Source organism: Platalea leucorodia (assembly GCF_965183815.1).
Source record: "Platalea leucorodia genome assembly, contig: HAP1_HAP1_SCAFFOLD_640, whole genome shotgun sequence".
NCBI classification, from domain to species: Eukaryota; Metazoa; Chordata; class Aves; order Pelecaniformes; family Threskiornithidae; genus Platalea; species Platalea leucorodia.
In genome coordinates this window covers 1-18,587 of record NW_028120997.1, presented here as the reverse complement: position 1 = coordinate 18,587, position 18,587 = coordinate 1, and the positions used below count along the sequence as shown (strand labels likewise).

General features: G+C 74.1%; 2 protein-coding genes across 2 annotated transcripts; both read right to left on the bottom strand.

The window, feature by feature from the left end:
* Positions 1-725: 725 nt before the first annotated feature.
* Positions 726-10,366, bottom strand: LOC309604320 (spliceosome RNA helicase DDX39B-like; the record flags this gene model as incomplete). The annotated part of the gene is given in 11 exon segments (XM_082339267.1): positions 726-873; positions 1,764-1,883; positions 1,885-1,909; positions 1,987-2,105; positions 3,021-3,152; positions 5,887-6,005; positions 6,925-7,108; positions 7,663-7,755; positions 7,854-7,981; positions 8,052-8,272; positions 10,322-10,366. Coding segments are annotated over 10 exon segments (1,279 nt in total), but the record flags the coding sequence as incomplete, so codon positions are not given.
* A 420-nt stretch (positions 10,367-10,786) lies between these two features.
* Positions 10,787-18,076, bottom strand: LOC309604321 (sialidase-1-like). Its single transcript, XM_082339268.1, is given in 11 exon segments — positions 10,787-11,063; positions 11,860-12,079; positions 13,016-13,078; positions 13,080-13,199; positions 13,466-13,725; positions 14,483-14,675; positions 15,755-15,885; positions 17,162-17,259; positions 17,431-17,567; positions 17,646-17,741; positions 17,821-18,076. Coding segments are annotated over 11 exon segments (1,794 nt in total). The 5' UTR covers position 18,076; the 3' UTR covers positions 10,787-10,842.
* Between the last annotated feature and the right edge of the window lie 511 nt (positions 18,077-18,587).

The window sequence follows — 18,587 nt, the reverse complement described above, 5'->3', positions numbered from 1 at the left end:
GGGGGTCAGGGGGCACCGGGCCCCCCGGGACCCCCAGTGCCCCCCCTAGGACCCCCCCCGAGCCCCCCAAACCCCCCCCCAATCACCCAGGACCCCCCCAGAACCCCCCAGTCCCCCCCCCCAGGGACCCCCATTCCCCTGTGGGACCCCCCAATCCCCCCCGGGACCCCCCAGCCCCCCCCAGGAGCCCCCCCAATCCCCCTGGGACCCCCCGGGGACCCCCCAACCCAGGACCCCAGCCCCCCCGGGGACCCCCCCCACTCCCCCCCAGGACCCCCCAGCCCAGGACCCCAGACCCCCTGGACCCCCCAGCCCCCCCCCAACCCAGGACCCCCATCCCCCCCCCAACCCCCCCAACCGCCCCCCCAGGACCCCCCTATCCTCCCCCAGGACCCCCCATACCCCTCCAATCTCCCTGGGACCCCCCAACCCAGGACCCCAGCCCCCCCAGGACCCCCCAATCGCCCCCCCAGGACCCCCCTATCCTCCCCCCAGGACCCTAGCCCCCCCCCCAGCCCCCCCAGGACCCCCCCAATCCCCCCAGGACCCCCCAACCCAGGACCCCAGCCCCCCCCCAGCCCCCCCCGGCCCCCCCCGGGACCCCCCCAACCCAGGACCCCAGCCCCCCCCGGCCCCCCCCCCCATCGCCCCCCCCAGGACCCCCCCTATCCTCCCCCAGGACCCCAGCCCCCCCCGGCCCCCCCCCGGCCCCCCCGGCCGCTCACTGTAGGAGGAGATGTCGATCTCGTCGGGCAGCTCGCTGATGTTCACCTCGAAGCGATCCTGGACGTCGTTCAGGATCTTGGCGTCGTTCTCGTCCGAGACGAAGGTGATGGCCAGGCCCTTGGTGCCGAAGCGCCCGGCCCGCGCCACCTGCGGGCACGGGGGGGGTCAGGGCCCCGCGCCCCCCCCCGGCCCCCCAACGCCCCCCCTTCCCTCGCCCGCAGCCCCCCTGCGCCCCCGCCATCGCGGGCAGGGACCCCCCCGTGCAGGCAGGGACCCCCCCGTGCAGGCAGGGAACCCCCCCGTGCAGGCAGGGACCCCCCGGCGCAGGCAGGGACCCCCCCCGTGCAGGCAGGGACCCCCCGGCGCAGGGCAGGGAACCCCCAGTGCAGGCAGGGACCCCCCCCGTGCAGGCAGGGAACCCCCCGTGCAGGCAGGGACCCCCCCGTGCAGGCAGGGACCCCCCCGTGCAGGCAGGGAACCCCCGGCGCAGGCAGGGAACCCCCCGTGCAGGCAGGGACCCCCCCCACTGCAGGCAGAGACCCCCCGGCGCAGGTAGGGTCCCCCCAGTGCAGGCAGGGACCCCCCGGTGCAGGCAGGGAACCCCCCCCCACTGCAAGCAGAGACCCCCCCGGCGCAGGTAGGGACCCCCCGGTGCAGGCAGGGACCCCCCGGTGCAGGCAGGACCCCCCCAATCACAGGCAGCCCCCCACCCGGTGCAGGCAGGACCCCCCCCAGTGCAGGCAGGACCCCCCCAATCACAGGCAGCCCCCCCCCGGCGCGGGCAGCCCCCCCACCCAGTGCAGGCAGGACCCCCCCGGCGCAGGCAGCCCCCCCCACCCGGCGCAGGCAGCCCCCCCGGCGCGGGCAGCCCCCCCCCGGCGCGGGCAGCCCACCCCCGGTGCGGGCAGCCCCCCGGTGCAGGCAGGACCCCCCCCGGCGCGGGCAGCCCCCCACCCGGTGCAGGCAGGACCCCCCCGGCACAGGCAGCCCCCCCCCGGCGCGGGCAGCCCCCCCCCCGGCGCGGGCAGCCCCCCCACCCGGTGCAGGTAGGTGTCCGAGTCCTCGGGCATGTCGTAGTTGAAGGCGATGTTGACCCTCTCGATGTCCATCCCGCGGCCGAAGAGGTTGGTGGCCACCAGGATGCGGCGCTGGAAATCCCTTGAACTGCTGGTACCGCGACAGCCTGGGGGGGGGGCGGGGGGGGTTAGCGGGGGGGGCGGGGGGCGCGGGGGGGCCCCCCAACCCCCGCCCGGGCCGCACCGCTCCTCCTGGGGCATCCCGCGGTGGATGGCGATGGCCGGGAAGTTCTGCTCCACCAGCAGCTGCGCCAGCTGCGCCAGCGCGATGCAGCGCTGCACCGACTTGACGAAGATCACCACCTGGGGGGGGGGGCACCCGGGGGTCAGGGACCCCCCGAAACCCGGACACCCCCCCCCCACCGCACCCCCGGAACCCAATTTCCCCCCCTCCGCCCCCCAACCCCTCCCCTCCGCCCACCCCGAGCTCCTGGGACCCCCCCCCCCCCAGATTCTGGGGTCCCCCCCAGGAGCCCCCCCAGACTTTGGGGACCCCCCCAGACTTTGGGGTCCCCTCCCAGACACCTGGGTCACCCCCAAGTATTGGGGTCCCCTCCTAGACCCCCCCCTAAAACATCTGGACCCACCCCCAGGACCCCCAAAACACCCAATTCTGCCCCCCCCCCCCCCCAAAGTGCCTCAGACTTCGGGGTCCCCCCAAGAGCCCCCCCCCCCAGACATCGGGGTCCCCTCCCAGACCCCCCCCCAAAACTTGGACCCACCCCCCCGGGACCCCCAAAACACCAAATTCCCCTTCCCCACAGACTCCCCCAACCCCTCCCACCCCGAGCTCCTGGGACCCCCCCCTCAGATTTTGGGGTCCTCTCCCAAGAACCCCCCAGACTTTGGGGACCCCCCCCAGACCTTGCGGACCCCCCCAGACCTTGGGGACCCCCAATCCCCCCCCCCAGACCTCCCTCAAACCCCCAAAACCTCCCCAGACCCCGGCTTCCCCCCCGACTCCCCCACCCCCACCCCCCTCCCGTGACCCCTCCCCAGACTTTTGAGGTGCCCCCCCATTTTTGGGGACCCCCCCCCCAGACCTTGCGGACCCCCCCAGACCTTGGGGACCCCCAAACCCCCCCCTGACCTCCCTCAAACCCCTAAAACCTCCCCGGACCCCGGCTTCCCCCCCCCCGACTCCCCCACCCCACCCCCCCCGGGACCCCTCCCCAGACTTTTGGGGTGCCCCCCCCCCGTTTTTGGGGCCCCCCCCACCTGGTTGAACTCGAGGACGTCGAGCAGGTCGAAGAGCTTGCGGTTCTTCTCGTTGTCCTTCAGCTTGACGTAGTACTGCTGCAGCCCGTGCAGCGTCAGCTTCGTCTCGTCGTCCACGAAGATCTCCATCGGCTGGGGGGGGGACAGCGCTCAGCCCCCGCCCCCGCCACGGCCCCGGAGCCCCCCGCCTCCCCGCACCCCAGCACGGCCCCGTACGGCCCCCGTACGGCCCCTGGGGCCCCAAAAACTCCCTGGGACCCCGATACGGCCCCAGAGGCTCCCTGCACCCCAGTACGGCCCCAATACGGCCCCATAGGTGCCCCATGGCTTCCTGCACCCCAGTATGGCCCCAGTATGGCCCCAGTATGGCCCCTGGGACCCCAATACGGCCCCAGAGGCTCCCTGCACCCCAGTATGGCCCCAGTACGGCCCCATAGGTGCCCTATGGCTCCCTGCACCCCAGTATGGCCCCAGTACGGCCCCATAGGTGCCCTATGGCTCCCTGCACCCCAGTATGGCCCCAGTACGGCCCCTGGGACCCCAAAAACTCCCAGGAACCCCAATACGGCCCCACAAGCTCCCACTACCCCAATATGGCCCCAGTACGGCCCCAGTACAGCTCCAGGGACCCCAGTACGGCCCCATAGGCTCCCTATGGCTCCCTGCACCCCAGTATGGCCCCAGTACGGCCCCAGTACGGCCCCTGGGACCCCGATACAGCCCCATAGGTTCCCTGCACCCCAGTACAGCCCCAGTACGGCCCCATAGGTGCCCTATGGCTCCCTGCACCCCAGTACGGCTCCTGGGACCCCGATACGGCTCCTGGGACCCCCAAAAACTCCCTGGGACCCCAATACGGCCCCAGAAGAGCCCTATGGCTCCCTGCACCCCTATATAGCTCCTGGGACCCCAATACGGCCCCTAGGACCCCAATACGGCCCCAGAGGCTCCCTGCACCCCAGTACGGCCCCAATACGGCCCCATAGGTGCCCCATGGCTTCCTGCACCCCAGTATGGCCCCAATACGGCCCCATAGGTGCCCTATGGCTCCCTGCACCCCAGTATGGCCCCAGTACGGCCCCAGTACGGCCCCTGGGACCCCGATACGGCCCCAGAGGCTCCCTGCACCCCAGTATGGCCCCAGGGACCCCGATACGGTCCCAGAGGGTCCCCTGCACCCCAGTACGGCCCCAGTACGGCCCCTGGGACCCCAATACGGCCCCAGAGGCTCCCTGCACCCCAGTACGGCCCCTGGGACCCCGATACGGCCCCAGAGGCTCCCTGCACCCCAGTACGGCCCCAGTACGGCCCCTGGGACCCCAATACGGCCCCACAGGGTCCCTATGGCTCCCTGTACCCCAACATGGCCCCTAGGACCCCAATATGGCTGCGCATACCCCGCTACAGCTCTACCCGTCCCCTATAGCCCCCCCCGGCCCCCTGCCCCCCAAGGTGCCCCACAGACCCCCATACGCTTCTGTAGGCTCCCTATACCCTAACACAGCCCTGCAGACCCCCTATAGCACCCTATGGCACCCTATAGCTGCCCTATAGATCCCTACACCCTAACGTGGCCCCGTAGGCTCCCTATAGCATAGCACAGCCCCACAGCTGCCCTATAGCACCCTACAGCACCCTATAGCCCCCCAACACCCCCCACAGGGCCCCATAGGCTCCCTATACCAAAGCACAGCCCCACAGCTGCCCTATAGCACCCTATGGCCCCCCAGCATGGCCCCAGGGACCCCCACAGGGCCCCTACGCCATAGCACAGCCCCACAGCTGCCCTATAGCACCCTACAGCACCCTATGGCCCCCCAATACTGCCCCAGGGACCCCCACAGGGCCCCTACACCATAGCACAGCCCCACAGCTGCCCTATAGCACCCTACAGCACCCTATGGCCCCCCAATACTGCCCCAGGGACCCCAACGGGGCCCCTACACCATAGCACAGCCCCACAGCTGCCCTATAGCACCCTATGGCCCCCCAGCATGGCCCCAGGGACCCCCACAGGGCCCCACAGGCTCCCTATACCATAGCACAGCCCCACAGCTGCCCTATAGCACCCTATGGCCCCCCAGCATGGCCCCAGGGACCCCCACAGGGCCCCTACGCCATAGCACAGCCCCACAGCTGCCCTATAGCACCCTATAGCACCCTATGGCCCCCCAGCATGGCCCCAGGGACCCCAACGGGGCCCCTACACCATAGCACAGCCCCACAGCTGCCCTATAGCACCCTATAGCACCCTATGGCCCCCCAGCATGGCCCCAGGGACCCCCACAGGGCCCCTACGCCATAGCACAGCCCCACAGCTGCCCTACAGCACCCTACAGCACCCCATGGCCCCCCAACGCCGCCCCAGGGACCCCGAGGGCCCCCCTGCGCCCGAGGCAGCCCCGCAGCCCCCCCCGCGGCCCCCCCCCCCCCGCCCCCCCGAATCCTGCTCTCCGCCGGCTCCAGGAAAAGGATAAGCGGGGTCCGGGCGCCTGGAGGAGTCCGGGCCGGGCCGAGCCGCGCCGAGGCCGCGCCGCGCCGTGCCGAGGCCGTCCGGGTCCCGCCGTCTCCTCGCCGCCGTCTGCCGGAGCGCCGGGGGGGGCCGGGGGGGCCGAGAGCCGCAGGCACTTACTCGCTCGAGTGCGGGTGGGGGGGCTCTTCGCCGTCCGCCGGGCGGTTTTTGGGGGGCGGGCGGGACGGAACGAGGAAGAGGAGGAGGAGGAGGAGGAGGAGGAGGAGGAAGAAGAAGGGGGGCGGCTGGAGGGGGGAGACCCGAGAGATCTTCCGCAGGGGGGGGCGGGGGCGGGGGGCAGCCCCCCGCGCCGGGGCGGGCGCCGGGGGCAAAGAAGGTAGAAGGGGTAATTACGTCTTGCATGAATTTGCGGCAGACGGGGCGGATTTCCTTGCTGAGCGTGGCGCTGAACATCATGACCTGCTTTTCGTGCGGGGTCATGCGGAAGATCTCCTGGACGTCCCGCCGCATGTCTGGGGGGGGCGGGGGGGTGAGGGGGGGTCCCCCGAGCTCCTGCGCCCCCCTTCTCCGCTCCTGGGGGCCCCCCCCCCGGCTCCCCTCGGGCGCCTGGGTCCCCCCCCAGGACCCCTGGGTTCTCCCCCGGACACCGGGGTCTCCCCAAACCTCCCCCGGGACCCCCCCCTTGGACCCCTGGGCCCCCCCTGGACCCCTGTCCCCCCAAATCCCCTCTGGGACCCCCCCCCTTGGACCCCAGGCCCCCCTTGGACCCCTGTCCCCCCAAATCCCCTCTGGGACCCCCCCTTGGACCCCGCGCCCCCCTTGGACCCCTGTCCCCCCAAATCCCCTCTGGGACCCCCCCTTGGACCCCGCGCCCCCCTTGGACCCGTGTCCCCCCAAATCCCCTCTGGGACCCCCCCCTTGGACCCCTGGGCCCCCCTTGGACCCCTGTCCCCCCAAATCCCCTCTGGGACCCCCCCCCTTGGACCCCTGGGCCCCCCTTGGACCCCTGTCCCCCCAAATCTCCTCCTGGACCCCCCCCGTGGACCCTTGGACCCCCCCCCAGACCCCTGGGTCCCGCCAAATCTTCTCCTGGCCCCCTGGGTGCCCCCCCCGTCTCCTCCTGGCCCCCTGGGTGCCCCCAGACCTCCCCAGGGCCCCCCCCCAATCTCCTCCTGGCCCCCTGAGTGCCCCCCCTGTCTCCTCCTGGCCCCCTGGGTGCCCCCAGACCTCCCCAGGGCCCCCCCCCCCATCTCCTCCTGGCCCCCAGGGCCCCCCCCCAATCTCCTCCTGGCCCCCTGAGTGCCCCCCCTGTCTCCTCCTGGCCCCCTGGGTGCCCCCCGACCTCCCCAGGGCCCCCCCCCCATCTCCTCCTGGCCCCCTGGGTGCCCCCCCGTCTCCTCCTGGCCCCCTGGGTGCCCCCCCCGGACCCACCGAGCTGCTCGAGCATCTTGTCGCACTCGTCCAGGATGAAGTGCTTGATGTGCTTCAGGTTGAGGCTCTTGTTGCGGGCCAGGGCCAGGATGCGGCCCGGGGTCCCCACCACGATGTGGGGGCAGTTCTTCTTCAGCACCTCCTCGTCCTTCTTGATCGACAGCCCCCCGAAGAACACCGCCACCTGCGGGGGGGCGCGCTCAGACCCCCCGCCCCCCCCCGCCGCCGTATCGGGGTCCCCTGGGCCGTTCAGCGGCCGTCCGCCAACACCGACGCCCCCCCCCCAAACCTCCCCGCGTCCCCAAACCTCCCCGCGTCCCCAAAGCCCCCCCTCCCACCCCCCCTTTGTGCCCTGACCCCCCCCACCTCGACCGCCCCCTCCCCACCAGGATTTTGGGGTCCCCCGAGCCCCCTGGGATGACTTAAGGCCGCTCCACTGACGCTGATGCCCCCCAAACCCCGCGGGGAGCCCCCCCCCCCGCCACGACCCCAACACCCCCCTTCCCACCCTCCGAACCCCCCCAGTCTCAGCCGCTCCCTCTGCCGCCGCCCCCCCTCGCCAGGAGTCCGGGGTCCCCCAGACCATTTGGGGCGATTCCACGTTCCTCCGCCAAGGCCGGCGCCCCCAAAACCTCCCGGGGACCCCCAGGGGCTCCGGTGTCCCCCCGCCCCCTCTCCCCCACCCCCTGAGCCCCCCCTGGGGCCCAAAGCCCCCCCGGGCCCCCCCGCACCCCTCACCTTGACGCTAGGCATGTACTTGGAGAAGCGCTCGTACTCCTTGCTGATCTGGAAGGCCAGCTCCCGCGTGTGACACATCACCAGCACCGACACCTGCGAGGGGGGACGCACGCCCCGGGGCGGGGGGGGGGCTCAGCGCCGCGTGAGCCCCCCCAAACCCCCCCCCCCCGCGCCCCCGGGGGGGCCCTCACCTGCCCCGTGACGGGCTCCAGCTGCTGCAGGGTGGCCAGGACGAAGACGGCCGTCTTGCCCATGCCGGACTTGGCCTGGCAGAGCACGTCCATGCCCAGGATGGCCTGCGGGATGCACTCGTGCTGCACTGCGGGGCGAGGGGGGGGTCAGCGCCGCCGGGGGGACCCCAACCCCCCCCCCGGGCCCCCCCCGGGCACCTTCGGAGGGGTGCTCGAAGCCGCAGTCGACGATGGCGCGGAGCAGCTCGGGTTTGAGGAGGAAATCGCGGAAGCCGGAGCTGTGGATGGAGACGTAGGAGCCCTTCACGTCCTTCTTGGGCGCCGCCTCGGCCCCGTCGCCCCCCGCCGCGTTCTCCACCTCGTCGTCCTCATAGTCCAGCAGCTCGTTGTCCACGTCGTTCTCCGCCATCCTGACGGGGCTGCGGGGACGGGGCCTCAGCGCGGGGGCGCCACCGCCCCACGGGGGACCCCAGAAATCGGGCACCCATCGCCCCATAGGGGACCCCAGAAATCGGGCACCCATCGCCCCATAGGGGACCCCAGAAATTGGCCACCCACCGCCCCATAGAGGACCCTGGCACCCAGGGAGCCACCGCCCCACGGGGGACCCCAGAAATCGGGCACCCATCGCCCCATAGGGGACCCCAAAAATTGGGCACCCATCACCCCATAGAGGACCCCAGAAATTGGGCACCCACCACCCCATAGCAAACCCTGGCACCCAGGGAGCCACCGCCCCATGGGGGACCCCAAAAATTGGGCACTCATCACCCCATGGGGGACCCTGGCACCCAGGGAGCCACCGCCCCACGGGGGACCCCAGAAACTGGGCACCCACTGCCCCATAGGGGACCCCAAAAATTGGGCACCACTGCCCATAGCGGACCCTGGCACCCAGGGAGCCACCGCCCCATGGAGGACCCTGATGTCTGGGTACCCACCACCCCATAAGGCACCCCAGAAATTGGGCACCCACTGCCCCATAGAGGACCCCAAAAATTGGGCACCCACCGCCCCATGGGGGACCCCAGAGTCCAGGGACCTTTTGCTCCATAGGGGACCCCCGGAACTGAGCAGCCATCGCCCCATAAAGGACCCAAAAACTGGGGTCCCCTGCCCCATAGGGGACCCTGTGCCTGGGCACCCACCGCCCCATAGGGGACCCCACAAACCGAGCACCCATGGCCCCACAGGAGACCCTGGTGTCCAGGCACCCATCGCCCCATAGGGGACCCCGTCTTGGGCACCCATCACCCCATGGGGGACCCCAGAAACCAGGCACCCATCGCCCTATCGGAGACCCTGGTATCCAAGGACCCACGGCCCCATAGGGCACCCCAAAAACTGGGCACCCGTCACCCCACGCGGGACTCCAGGGACCCACGGCCCCATCGGGGACCCCCGTCTCTGGGCACCCATCGCCCCGCAGGGGACCCCGGCACCCAGCGACCCACGGCCCCATAGGGGACCCCAGCAACCGGGCACCCATCGCCCCGTAAGGGACCCCAAACCCCTTTGCCCCATGGGGAACCCCGATATTTGGGCACCCGCGGGCCCCATAAGGGACCCCCCAAACCGGGCACCCGTCGCCCCACAGAGCACTTTGGTGCCCGGGGGACCCATCGCCCCACAGGGGACCCCGCGCCTGGGCACCCGTCACCCCAGGGGAGACCCCGATACCGGGCACCCCAGGAACCAGGCGCCCGTCGCCCCAGGGGGGACCGTGGCCCCCAGGGACCCGCGGCCACGCAGGGGACCCCAAAACCCGGGCACCCATCGAGAACCGCGGCCCCCAGGGGCCCTTTGCTCCGCAGGGCACCCCAAAAGCGGGGCGCCCGTCGCCCCAGGGGGGACCCTGGCGTCAGGGCACCCCCGTCCCCCCACGGGGGACTCCAGGGACCCACGGCCCCATCGGGGACCCCCCGCGCCTGGGGCACCCATCGCCCCGCGGGGGACCCCGGCCCCCAGGGACCCTTTGCTCCACGGGGGACCCCGCGTCCGTGCACCCACAGCCCCGCAGGGGACCCCACAAACCGGGCCCCCATCGCCCCGCGGGGGACCCCGGCACCCCGACCCCCGGCCCGCAGGGGACCCCCGGCCCCGGGCCCCCCTCCGCCGCCCCCCCCGGAGCCGGGCTCCTCCCCCGCCGGCCGCAGCCAATCCCCTCCCTTCCCGCCACGGCCCCGGCCGCTCCTCCCGCCCCCCCCCCCCCCCCCGCCGGGCCGCGTCCCCCCCGCAGCCTCCCCCGGTTCCCCGCCGCCGCCGCCGCCGCCATCTTGGCGCCCACAATGGCGGCGGGGCCGTTGGGGGCCCCCCCGAGCGGCGGCGGCGGGAGCGGAGGGCGGGGCGGCGGGCGCGGAGGGGCCCGGGCGCGGGGTATCGGCGGGCGCGGGGGCCCCGATGGGCGGCGGGGGCGGCGATGCGCGGCCGATGGCGGGGCCGGGCCGGGCCGCGCCGCCATCACTCACCGCTGAGCGCTGCGACCGCCGCGGGAGGGAGTGGGCGGGGCTGCGCGGGCGTCACCTTCCGGCCCCGCCCCGCGGGCCGCGCCGCTCAGGCCCCCTCCTCACCGCGGGGCTGCCCGCGGCGATCGCCTGATCCCGCCCGGACGCAACCGCGCCCCCGCCGCCTCCCCGCGGCCCCCCCCCCCCAGCCCCGGCCCCGCCGCTCCCGGCCCCCGCCGCGCCCCCGCTCCCGCCGCGCCCCGGCCCCGCCGCCCCGCGGGGACGCGGCCTCCGAGCAGGCGGCGCCGCGGGCAGCCCCGCGCCGGGGGCCCTCGGAGGGAAGGGCGGGAAACGCCGTCGCCAAGGCGACGGGGCCCCGGCGGGGAAGCCCCGCCCCGCGCCCGCGGGCCCGCCCCCGCCGCGTCGCTATGGCGACGGTTCCCGCCGCCGCCTGGCCACGCCCCCTCGAGTGACGACGCGGAGCCGGGCTGAGCGAGCGCCTTTATTGAGCCCCGCCCACCGCGGGGGCGTGGCCGGGGGCGAGGTCAGGGGTCGCCGGCGATGCTGATGGTGGCCAATGAGACGGTCTCGGTGGAGAGGCTCCGCCCCTTCTCGTAGATGAGGTAGAGCAAGGGGGCGTGGCCCCGGGCGCCGGGGGGCGGGGCCGCCATCGAGGAGTACCCGCTGGGCCCCGCCCACACCTGCAGGCCACGCCCCCACCACGTGGTGCCGTTGGTGAAGCTCCAGCGCAGCGTCAGGTTCACCCCTGCCGGTGGGGGGGCGGGGTCTGTCAGGCCCCGCCCACACAAAAGCCCCGCCCACACAAAAGCCCCGCCCACACAAAAGCCCCGCCCACACAAAGCCTTTTTCTCCCCCAAACCCGGGTCCCCCTGACCCCCCCCGGGTCCCCCCAAGCCCCCCCGAGCCCCTGCCCAGGCCCCCCAAGACCCCCAGGACCCCCCCCAGGTCCCCCCGAACCCCCTCAGGTCCCCCCTGAGCCCCCCAGGACCCCCCGAGCCCCCCAGGACCCCCCAAGTCCCCCCTGGGTCCCCCCAAGTCCTCCCTGAGCCCCCCAGGACCCCCCCGAGCCCCTGCCTGAGCCCCCTGAGCCCCCCAGGACGCCCCCAAAGCCCCCCTGAGCCCCTGCTTGAGCCCCCTGAGCCCCCCAGGACGCCCCCAAAGCCCCCCTGAGCCCCTGCTTGAGCCCCCTGAGACCCCCAGGACGCCCCCAAAGCCCCCCTGAGCCCCTGCTTGAGCCCCCTGAGCCCCCCAGGACGCCCCCAAAGCCCCCCTGAGCCCCTGCTTGAGCCCCCTGAGACCCCCAGAACTCCCCCCAGGTCCCCCCAAACCCCCTCGGGTCCCCCTGAGCCCCCCAGGACCCCCCCAGGACTCTCCCTGGGTCCCTCAGGACCCCTGAGCCCCCCCCCAGGTCCCCCTGAACCCCCCAGGACCCCCCCAGGACCCTCCCTGGGTCCCCCCGGGACCCCCCGAGCCCCCACCCGGGTCCCCCCGAGCCCCCCCGGCCCCCCCAGCCCCAGCCCCAGCCCCCCGGCCCCCCTCACGCTGGCTCTCGTGGGCGGGGTTGCTGAAGAAGACGAGGTCGCCGGTGACGAGGACGCCGGCCGCCACGGCGGGGTCGACCAGGGCGGGGTCGAAGGTGACGGCGCCGGGGGGAAGGGTCTCGCCCCCGTCCCAGCTCCGCGCCACCATCCGGCACCGGCACCGGTAGAAGTTCTGGTTCCGGATGTTGACGGCGATGGAGCCGTCCGGCAGCTCGTAGGGCTGCGGGCAGGGGCGGCTGGGACCCGGGAGACCCCACAGGGCCGGGGTCCCCCCCATTCCCGGCCGCCCGAGTCCCTGGGGAGCCCCCCATTGCCCCAGGACCCCCCCAAAGGGCCGGGGTCCCCCCCATTCCCGGCCGCCCGAGTCCCTGGGGAGCCCCCCATTGCCCCAGGACCCCCCCAGAGTGCTGGGGTCCCCCCCATTCCCGGCTGCCCGAGTCCCTGGGGAGCCCCCCGTTGCCCCAGGACCCCCCCAAAGGGCTGGGGTCCCCCCTCCACCCCCCAGGTATGAGAGTCCCCCCCATCCCCAGGAACCTGGGTCCCTAGGGAGCCCCCCATTGCCCCAGCACCCCCCCAAAGTGCTGGGGTCCCCCCCATTCCCGGCTGCCCGAGTCCCTGGGGAGCCCCCATTGCCCCAGGACCCCCCCAGAGTGCTGGGGTCCCCCCCATTCCCGGCTGCCCGACTCCCTGGGGAGGCCCCCGTTGCCCCGGGACCCCCCCACAGGGCCGGGGTCCCCCCAATTCCCAGACACCCAGGTCCACTGAGAGCCCCCCACTGCCCCAGGACCCCCCCAAAGAGCTGGGGTCCCCCCTCCACCCCCCAGGTACGAGGGTCCCCCCCCATCCCCAGACACCCGGGTCCCCAGGGAGACCCCTGTTGCCCCAGGACCCCCCCAAAGGGCCAGGGTCCCCCCCATCCCCAGACCCTGGGTCCCCAGGGAGACCCCCCCTGCCCCAGGACCCCCCCAAAGGGCCGGGGTCCCCCCCATCCCCAGACACCCGGGTCCCCAGGGAGACCCCTGTTGCCCCAGGACCCCCCCAAAGGGCCAGGGTCCCCCCCATCCCCAGACACCTGGGTCCCCAGGGAGGCCCCCGTTGCCCCAGGACCCCCCCAAAGGGCCGGGGTCCCCCCCCCGCCCCCCGGGTCCCCCCCAACCTGGCACTCATCGGGGGTGAAGTCCCGGGGGCGGCGGGGGGCCCCGAAGGGGATGGCGGGCAGGACCCCCCCCCCGCCGCCAGTGCCGGCCCCCGTCGTCGCTCAGCAGCAGCGAGACCCCGTCCCGCTCCAGCGTCCCGTGGCCGCAGAACACCAGGCGCCCCCGCCCCGGCGCCCGCTGCTTCTGGGGGGGGCGCGCACATGGGACCCCCGCCCGGGCGCCTGGGACCCCCAGGGCCCCCCAGCCACCCCCCCATTCCCCGACACCGGGGTCCCCCCAGGCCCCTGGGGCCCCCCGCGCCCTTGGGTGACCCCCCCTCGGGACGCCGGGGCCCCCCCAGACCCCTGGGACCCCCCGGTCCCCCCCACCCCGGACCCCAGGGACCCCCTGGTCCCCCCCACCCCGACACCAGGGCCCCCCCGGCCCCCCGCCGCCCCCCTCCCCGGTACCTGGATGCCGTAGCCGGGCCCGGGGGCAAAGACCTCGTTGCCGACGACCCCCGAGAGGTTCTGGGGGGGTCCCCAGGAGCGGCCGCCGTCGCGGCTGCGCAGGAGGTGGGTGCTGGGGGGGCCGCAGGCCTGGGGGGGGTGGGCGCAGCGGGCGAAGAGCAGCAGCACCTCCTCCCCCGCCACCGCCAGCGCCCCCAGGCTCAGCCCATCCCCCGCCGAGCCGTCGTCCGCCGCCACCCGCGTCGGGCTCCACGTCGCGCCTGGGGGGGGACATGCGGTCAGACCCCCCCCCCCCGAGCCCCCCGGCACCACCCTGGGCCCCCAACCCCCCTCAGGGACCACCCAGGGCCACCCCAGCCCCTCAGGACCCCCCCCACGTCCAATAGGGTCCCCTCAGGACCCCCCCCAACCTCCCTCCGAGAACTGCCTGACCCCCCCCGGCCCCTCCAGCGCCCCCCCAGACCCCCGCAAGGTCCCCCCAGCCCCCCCCAAAGACCTCACAGCCCCCCCAGGGCTCCCTCAGACCCCCCTAAGACCTCTCCGACCACCCCAGGCCCCCCCAGACCCCTCTTAGACCCCCCAGAGCCCCCTCAAGAGCCCTTTGACCCCCCCCAGGGCCCCCCCAGGGACCTCTTAGACCCCCCCCAGACCCCTCTTAGACCCCCCAGAGCCCCCTCAAGAGCTCTTTAACCCCCCCAGACCCCCCCAGGGACCTCTTAGACCCCCCCCAGACCCCTCTTAGACCCCCCAGAGCCCCCTCAAGAGCCCTTTGACCCCCCCAGGGCCCCCCCAGGGACCTCTTAGACCCCCCCCAGACCCCTCTTAGACCCCCCAGAGCCCCCTCAAGAGCTCTTTAACCCCCCCAACCCCCCCCAGACCCCTCTTAGACCCCCCCAGACCCCTCTTAGAGCCCCCAGAGCCCCCTCAAGAGCTCTTTAACCCCCCCAGACCCCCCCAGACCCCTCTTAGACCCCCCAGAGCCCCCTCAAGAGCCCTTTGCCCCCCCTGGCCCCCCACCTCCGTCGGGGGAGTGGCGGCAGGCGATGACCTTGGCCCCCACGTCGGCGGCCGAGCGCTTGCGCCCCTCGGCGCAGGCCAGCAGGGCCCCCCCGGGGGTGACGGCCACCAGCGGCACCCGGAAGGTGTGGACCCCCCCGCGCCCCTCCCCGCTCACCCACAGCAGCTGCTCCCGCACCACCCGTGGGCGCACCTGGGGGGGGAACGGGGGGTCAGGGGGGCAATGGGGGGGCTGGGGGGGGCAATGGGGGGGTCGGGGGGGCAATGGGGGGGGCCAGGGGGGCAATGGGGAGCATATAGAGCAGTTCGGAGGCTCGGGGGGGGGGCTTTGAGGGGCCTATGGAGGGGTTGGGGGGGCTCTGAGGGGCTGGGGGGCTCTGAGGGGCTATGGGGGGGCTTTGGGGGGTCTATAGAGGGGCTGGGGGGCTCTGAGGAGTTATAGGGGGGCTTGGGGGTGCCTACGCAGAGGTTGGGGGGCCCCGTAGGGGCAATGAGGGGGCTTATAGAAGGCCTGGAGAGCTCTGAGGGGCTGGGGGGGGGCTTTGGGAGGCCTATAGAGAGGTTGGGGGGGCCTTGGGGGGCCTATAGAGGGGTTGGGGGGGGCTCTGAGGGGGTGGGGGGGCTTTGGGGGGGCCTATGGAGGGGTTGGGGGGGGCTCTGAGGGGGTGGGGGGGCTTTGGGGGGGCCTATGGAGGGGTTGGGGGCTCTGTAGGGGCAATGGGGGGGCCTATAGAAGGGCTGGGGGGCTCTGAGGGGCTCTGGGGGGGCTGTAGAGGAGTTGGGGGGGCTTTGGGGGCCCATGGAGGGGCTGGGGGGCTCTGGGGAAGGTACGGGGGGGCTCGGAGGGGCCTGTGGCGGGGTCGGGGGGCTCTGAGGGGGGCAAGGGGGAGCAGGGAGGTGTTATCGGGGGGCAAGGGGGGCCCGGGGGGGCGTTAATGGGGGGCGATGGGGGGGCCGGGGGCGCTAACGGCGGTACCGTCCCGGGGGTCGCGGCCCAGCGGGCGGCGGCGCCGATCGCCAGCAGCAGCAGCAGCGCCGGGAGGCGGCGGCGCGGCGCCATCGCGGCCCCTTTAAGGCCCCGCCGCGTCACGTGCCCGCCGCGTCACGTGCCCGCCGCGGCGCCTCCCTTCAAGCGGCGACGGCGGCGGGGCCTCCCTTAAAGCGGCGACGCCGGTGGGGCCCACCCACCGAAACCGGCTGATTTTTGGGGTGAAAACCCCCCTTTTATTGCACTTCCGCGTCCCGCTGCGCCCGCGGAGGCCCCGCCCCCACCTGTCGTGCGGAAGGGCGTGGCCAGCCGCGGCCACGCCCCCCTTTTGGTCCACCAGGCCCCGTTGCATGCTGGGAAACGTCCGGGTCAGGGCTCGGCCAATCGCAGCATCGGCCCCGAGGGGGTGGGGACGCTGCGGGGGAGGGGTCAGGGGTCACCCGGGGTCACCCACGGGTCAAGGGTCACCCGGGGGTCACCCAGGAGTCACCTCGGGGTCACAGAGGGGTCAAGGGTCACACGGGGGGCAGATAACGGTCACGCAGAGGTCAGGGGTCACCCAGGGGTCACCGAGGAGTCACATAGGGGTCACGCAGGAGTCACCTCGGGGTCACGCAGGGGTCAGGGGTCACATGGGGGGCAGACAAGGGTCACGCAGGGGCCAGGGGTCACCCAGGGGGTACCCAGGAGTCACCTCGGGGTCATGCAGGGGTCAGGGGTCACATGGGGGGGCAGAAAAGGGTCACACAGCGGTCAGGGGTCACTGAGGAGTCACATTGGGGTCACGCAGGGGTCAGGGGGGACGCGGGGGGCAGGCGGGGCCCCCGGGGGGGGTGGGGAGGGGTCCGTGGGGGTGGCGGGGGGCCCCGGGGGGGGGAGGGGAGGGGTCTGTGGGGGTGGCGGGGGGGCCCCGGGGGGGGGGAGGGGTACCTGCGCAGCAGCTGGGCCCCCAGGAGGTCGTGCAGGAGGTACCCCACCCCCAGGCGGGCGCCGGGGGGGGCCCTTCGCGCCTTCAGCTCCCGCAGAGGCACCTCCCGGTGCCGCGCCCGGCGCACGACGCCCAGCAGCGCCCGGCGCCCTGCGGGGACGGGGGTCACCCGGGAAGGGTCCGGGGGGGGGACCCACAGATCCGGGGGGCGCGGGGGGGCCTGGGGGGTGGGGGGCTGCTGGGGGATGGGTTTTGGGGTCCCCTGGGGGGTTTGGGGGGCTCCTGGGGGGGGTTGGGGGTCCCATAAGGGGTTTGGGGGGCCCTGAGGGGGGATGTGGGGGTCCCCTGGGGGCTTTTAGGGGCTCCTGAGGGGGGGGGGTGCCCCTGGGGGGGGTTGGGATCCCCTGGAGTTTTTGGGGGGCACCTGAGGGGAGGTTGGGGGGCTCCTGGAGGGGAGTGGGGGTCCCATAAGGGGTTTGGGGGGCCCTGGGAGGGGTTGGGGTCCCCTGGAGATTTTGGGGGGCCCTGGGGGGGTTGGGGGTCCCCTGGGAGGGGTTGGGGTCCCCTGGAGTTTTTGGGGGGCCGGGGGGGGGGGGTTGGAGGTCCCCTGGGGTCTTTTAGGGGCTCCTGAGGGGGGGTTGGGGGGGTTTGGGGGCTCCTGGGGGGGGGTGTGGGTCCCCTGGAGGTTTTGGGGGACACCTGAGGGCTTTGAGGGGGGGGTGGGCGGGTTTGGGGGTCCCTCGGGGGGGGGGTCCCCACGCACCGCGGACGAAGGCCCGGACGAAGCGGCCGACCCCCGGCACCGCCAGCCACCAGCTGCCGGCGTCGCGCACCGTCAGCACCCCCGCGGCCACCAGCTGCCTGGGGGAGGGGAAGAAGGGGGGGGTGAGGACCCCTCGCCCTCTTCAATCACCACGGGGGGGGGGCCCCCAACCCCCCCCAGGGACCCCCCCCCCCGCCCCGGAGGGGCGGGGGGGGGGGTCCCTGGGGGGGGTGGGGGCCGCGGGGTGGGGGCGGGGGTCCCCCCCGTACGTGACGTCGCCGTCCTGGAAGCCCAGGGCCCGCAGGCGGCCCTGCTCGTAGCCGAGGTCGGGGCAAGCGGCCACGGCCGCGTCCAGGAATCGCCGCACCAGCCCCGCGCGCGGGGTCCCCGCCACCGCCGCCAGCACCTGGGGAGATAAAAACCCGAAGAAGTCAGCGAGAGCCCCCCCGAAACCCCGCGGATTCGCCCCGAAACCCCCCGCTACCTTCTCCCGGTAGGGCTCCGTGAAGACGACCCCCAGCGCGTCGCTGCCCAGCCCCAGGTGGAGCAACCGGATGCGGCCCTCGTCCCTCAGCCGGTTCTGGGGAGGGGGGGGGAGGGGGTGAACGGGGGGGACCCGGCCCGGGGGGGGGGGGTGGGGGGGGGGGTCCCGGCCTCACCAGGTGCCGGTCGACGGCGGTGCGGTCGCTGACGAGGCTGTAGAGCTGATGGCGGAGAACCAGCGGGGGCAGCGCGTCCCCGAAGAGACCCCGGGGGAAAAGAGCGGCCACGTCCCGCAGCGCCGCCTCCACCGACCCCGCGCTGCCCCGGGCCCCCCCCGCCTCCCCCCCGGGCCCCGCGGCCCCGGGCCCCGGCTCCAGGCGCGGCCTCTTGGCCCCGAAGGCGCCGCAGAGGAGGAGGCGGCGGCGGCCCATGGCGGGGTCCCCTCCCCTCCCCTCCCGTCCCGTCCCGTCCCGATGACGTCGCGACGCCGACGCCTTGGCCGCCCGGCGCGCACTGATGACGTCGCGGAGCCGGGGGCGGGGCTGCCTCAAAGGAGCCGGCGCGGATGGGCGGAGCCAGCGGGCTGAACCACGTGGGGCGGGGGGGGGGGGAACGGACTGAACCATGTGGGGCCGATGGGGGGGATAGACTGAATCACGTGGGTCAACGGGGCGGACTGAACCATGTGGGACCAATGGGGGGGATAGACTGAATCACGTGGGTCAAGGGGCGGACTGAACCATGTGGGACCAATGGGGGGGGGGGCCGGACTGAATCACGTGGGTCAAGGGGCGGACTGAACCATGTGGGACCAATGGGGGGGGGGCCGGACTGAATCACGTGGGTCAAGGGGCGGAGTGAACCATGTGGGGCCAATGGGGGGGAACAGACTGAACCATATGGACCAATGGGGGGGCCCGGACTGAATCACGTGGGGCCAATA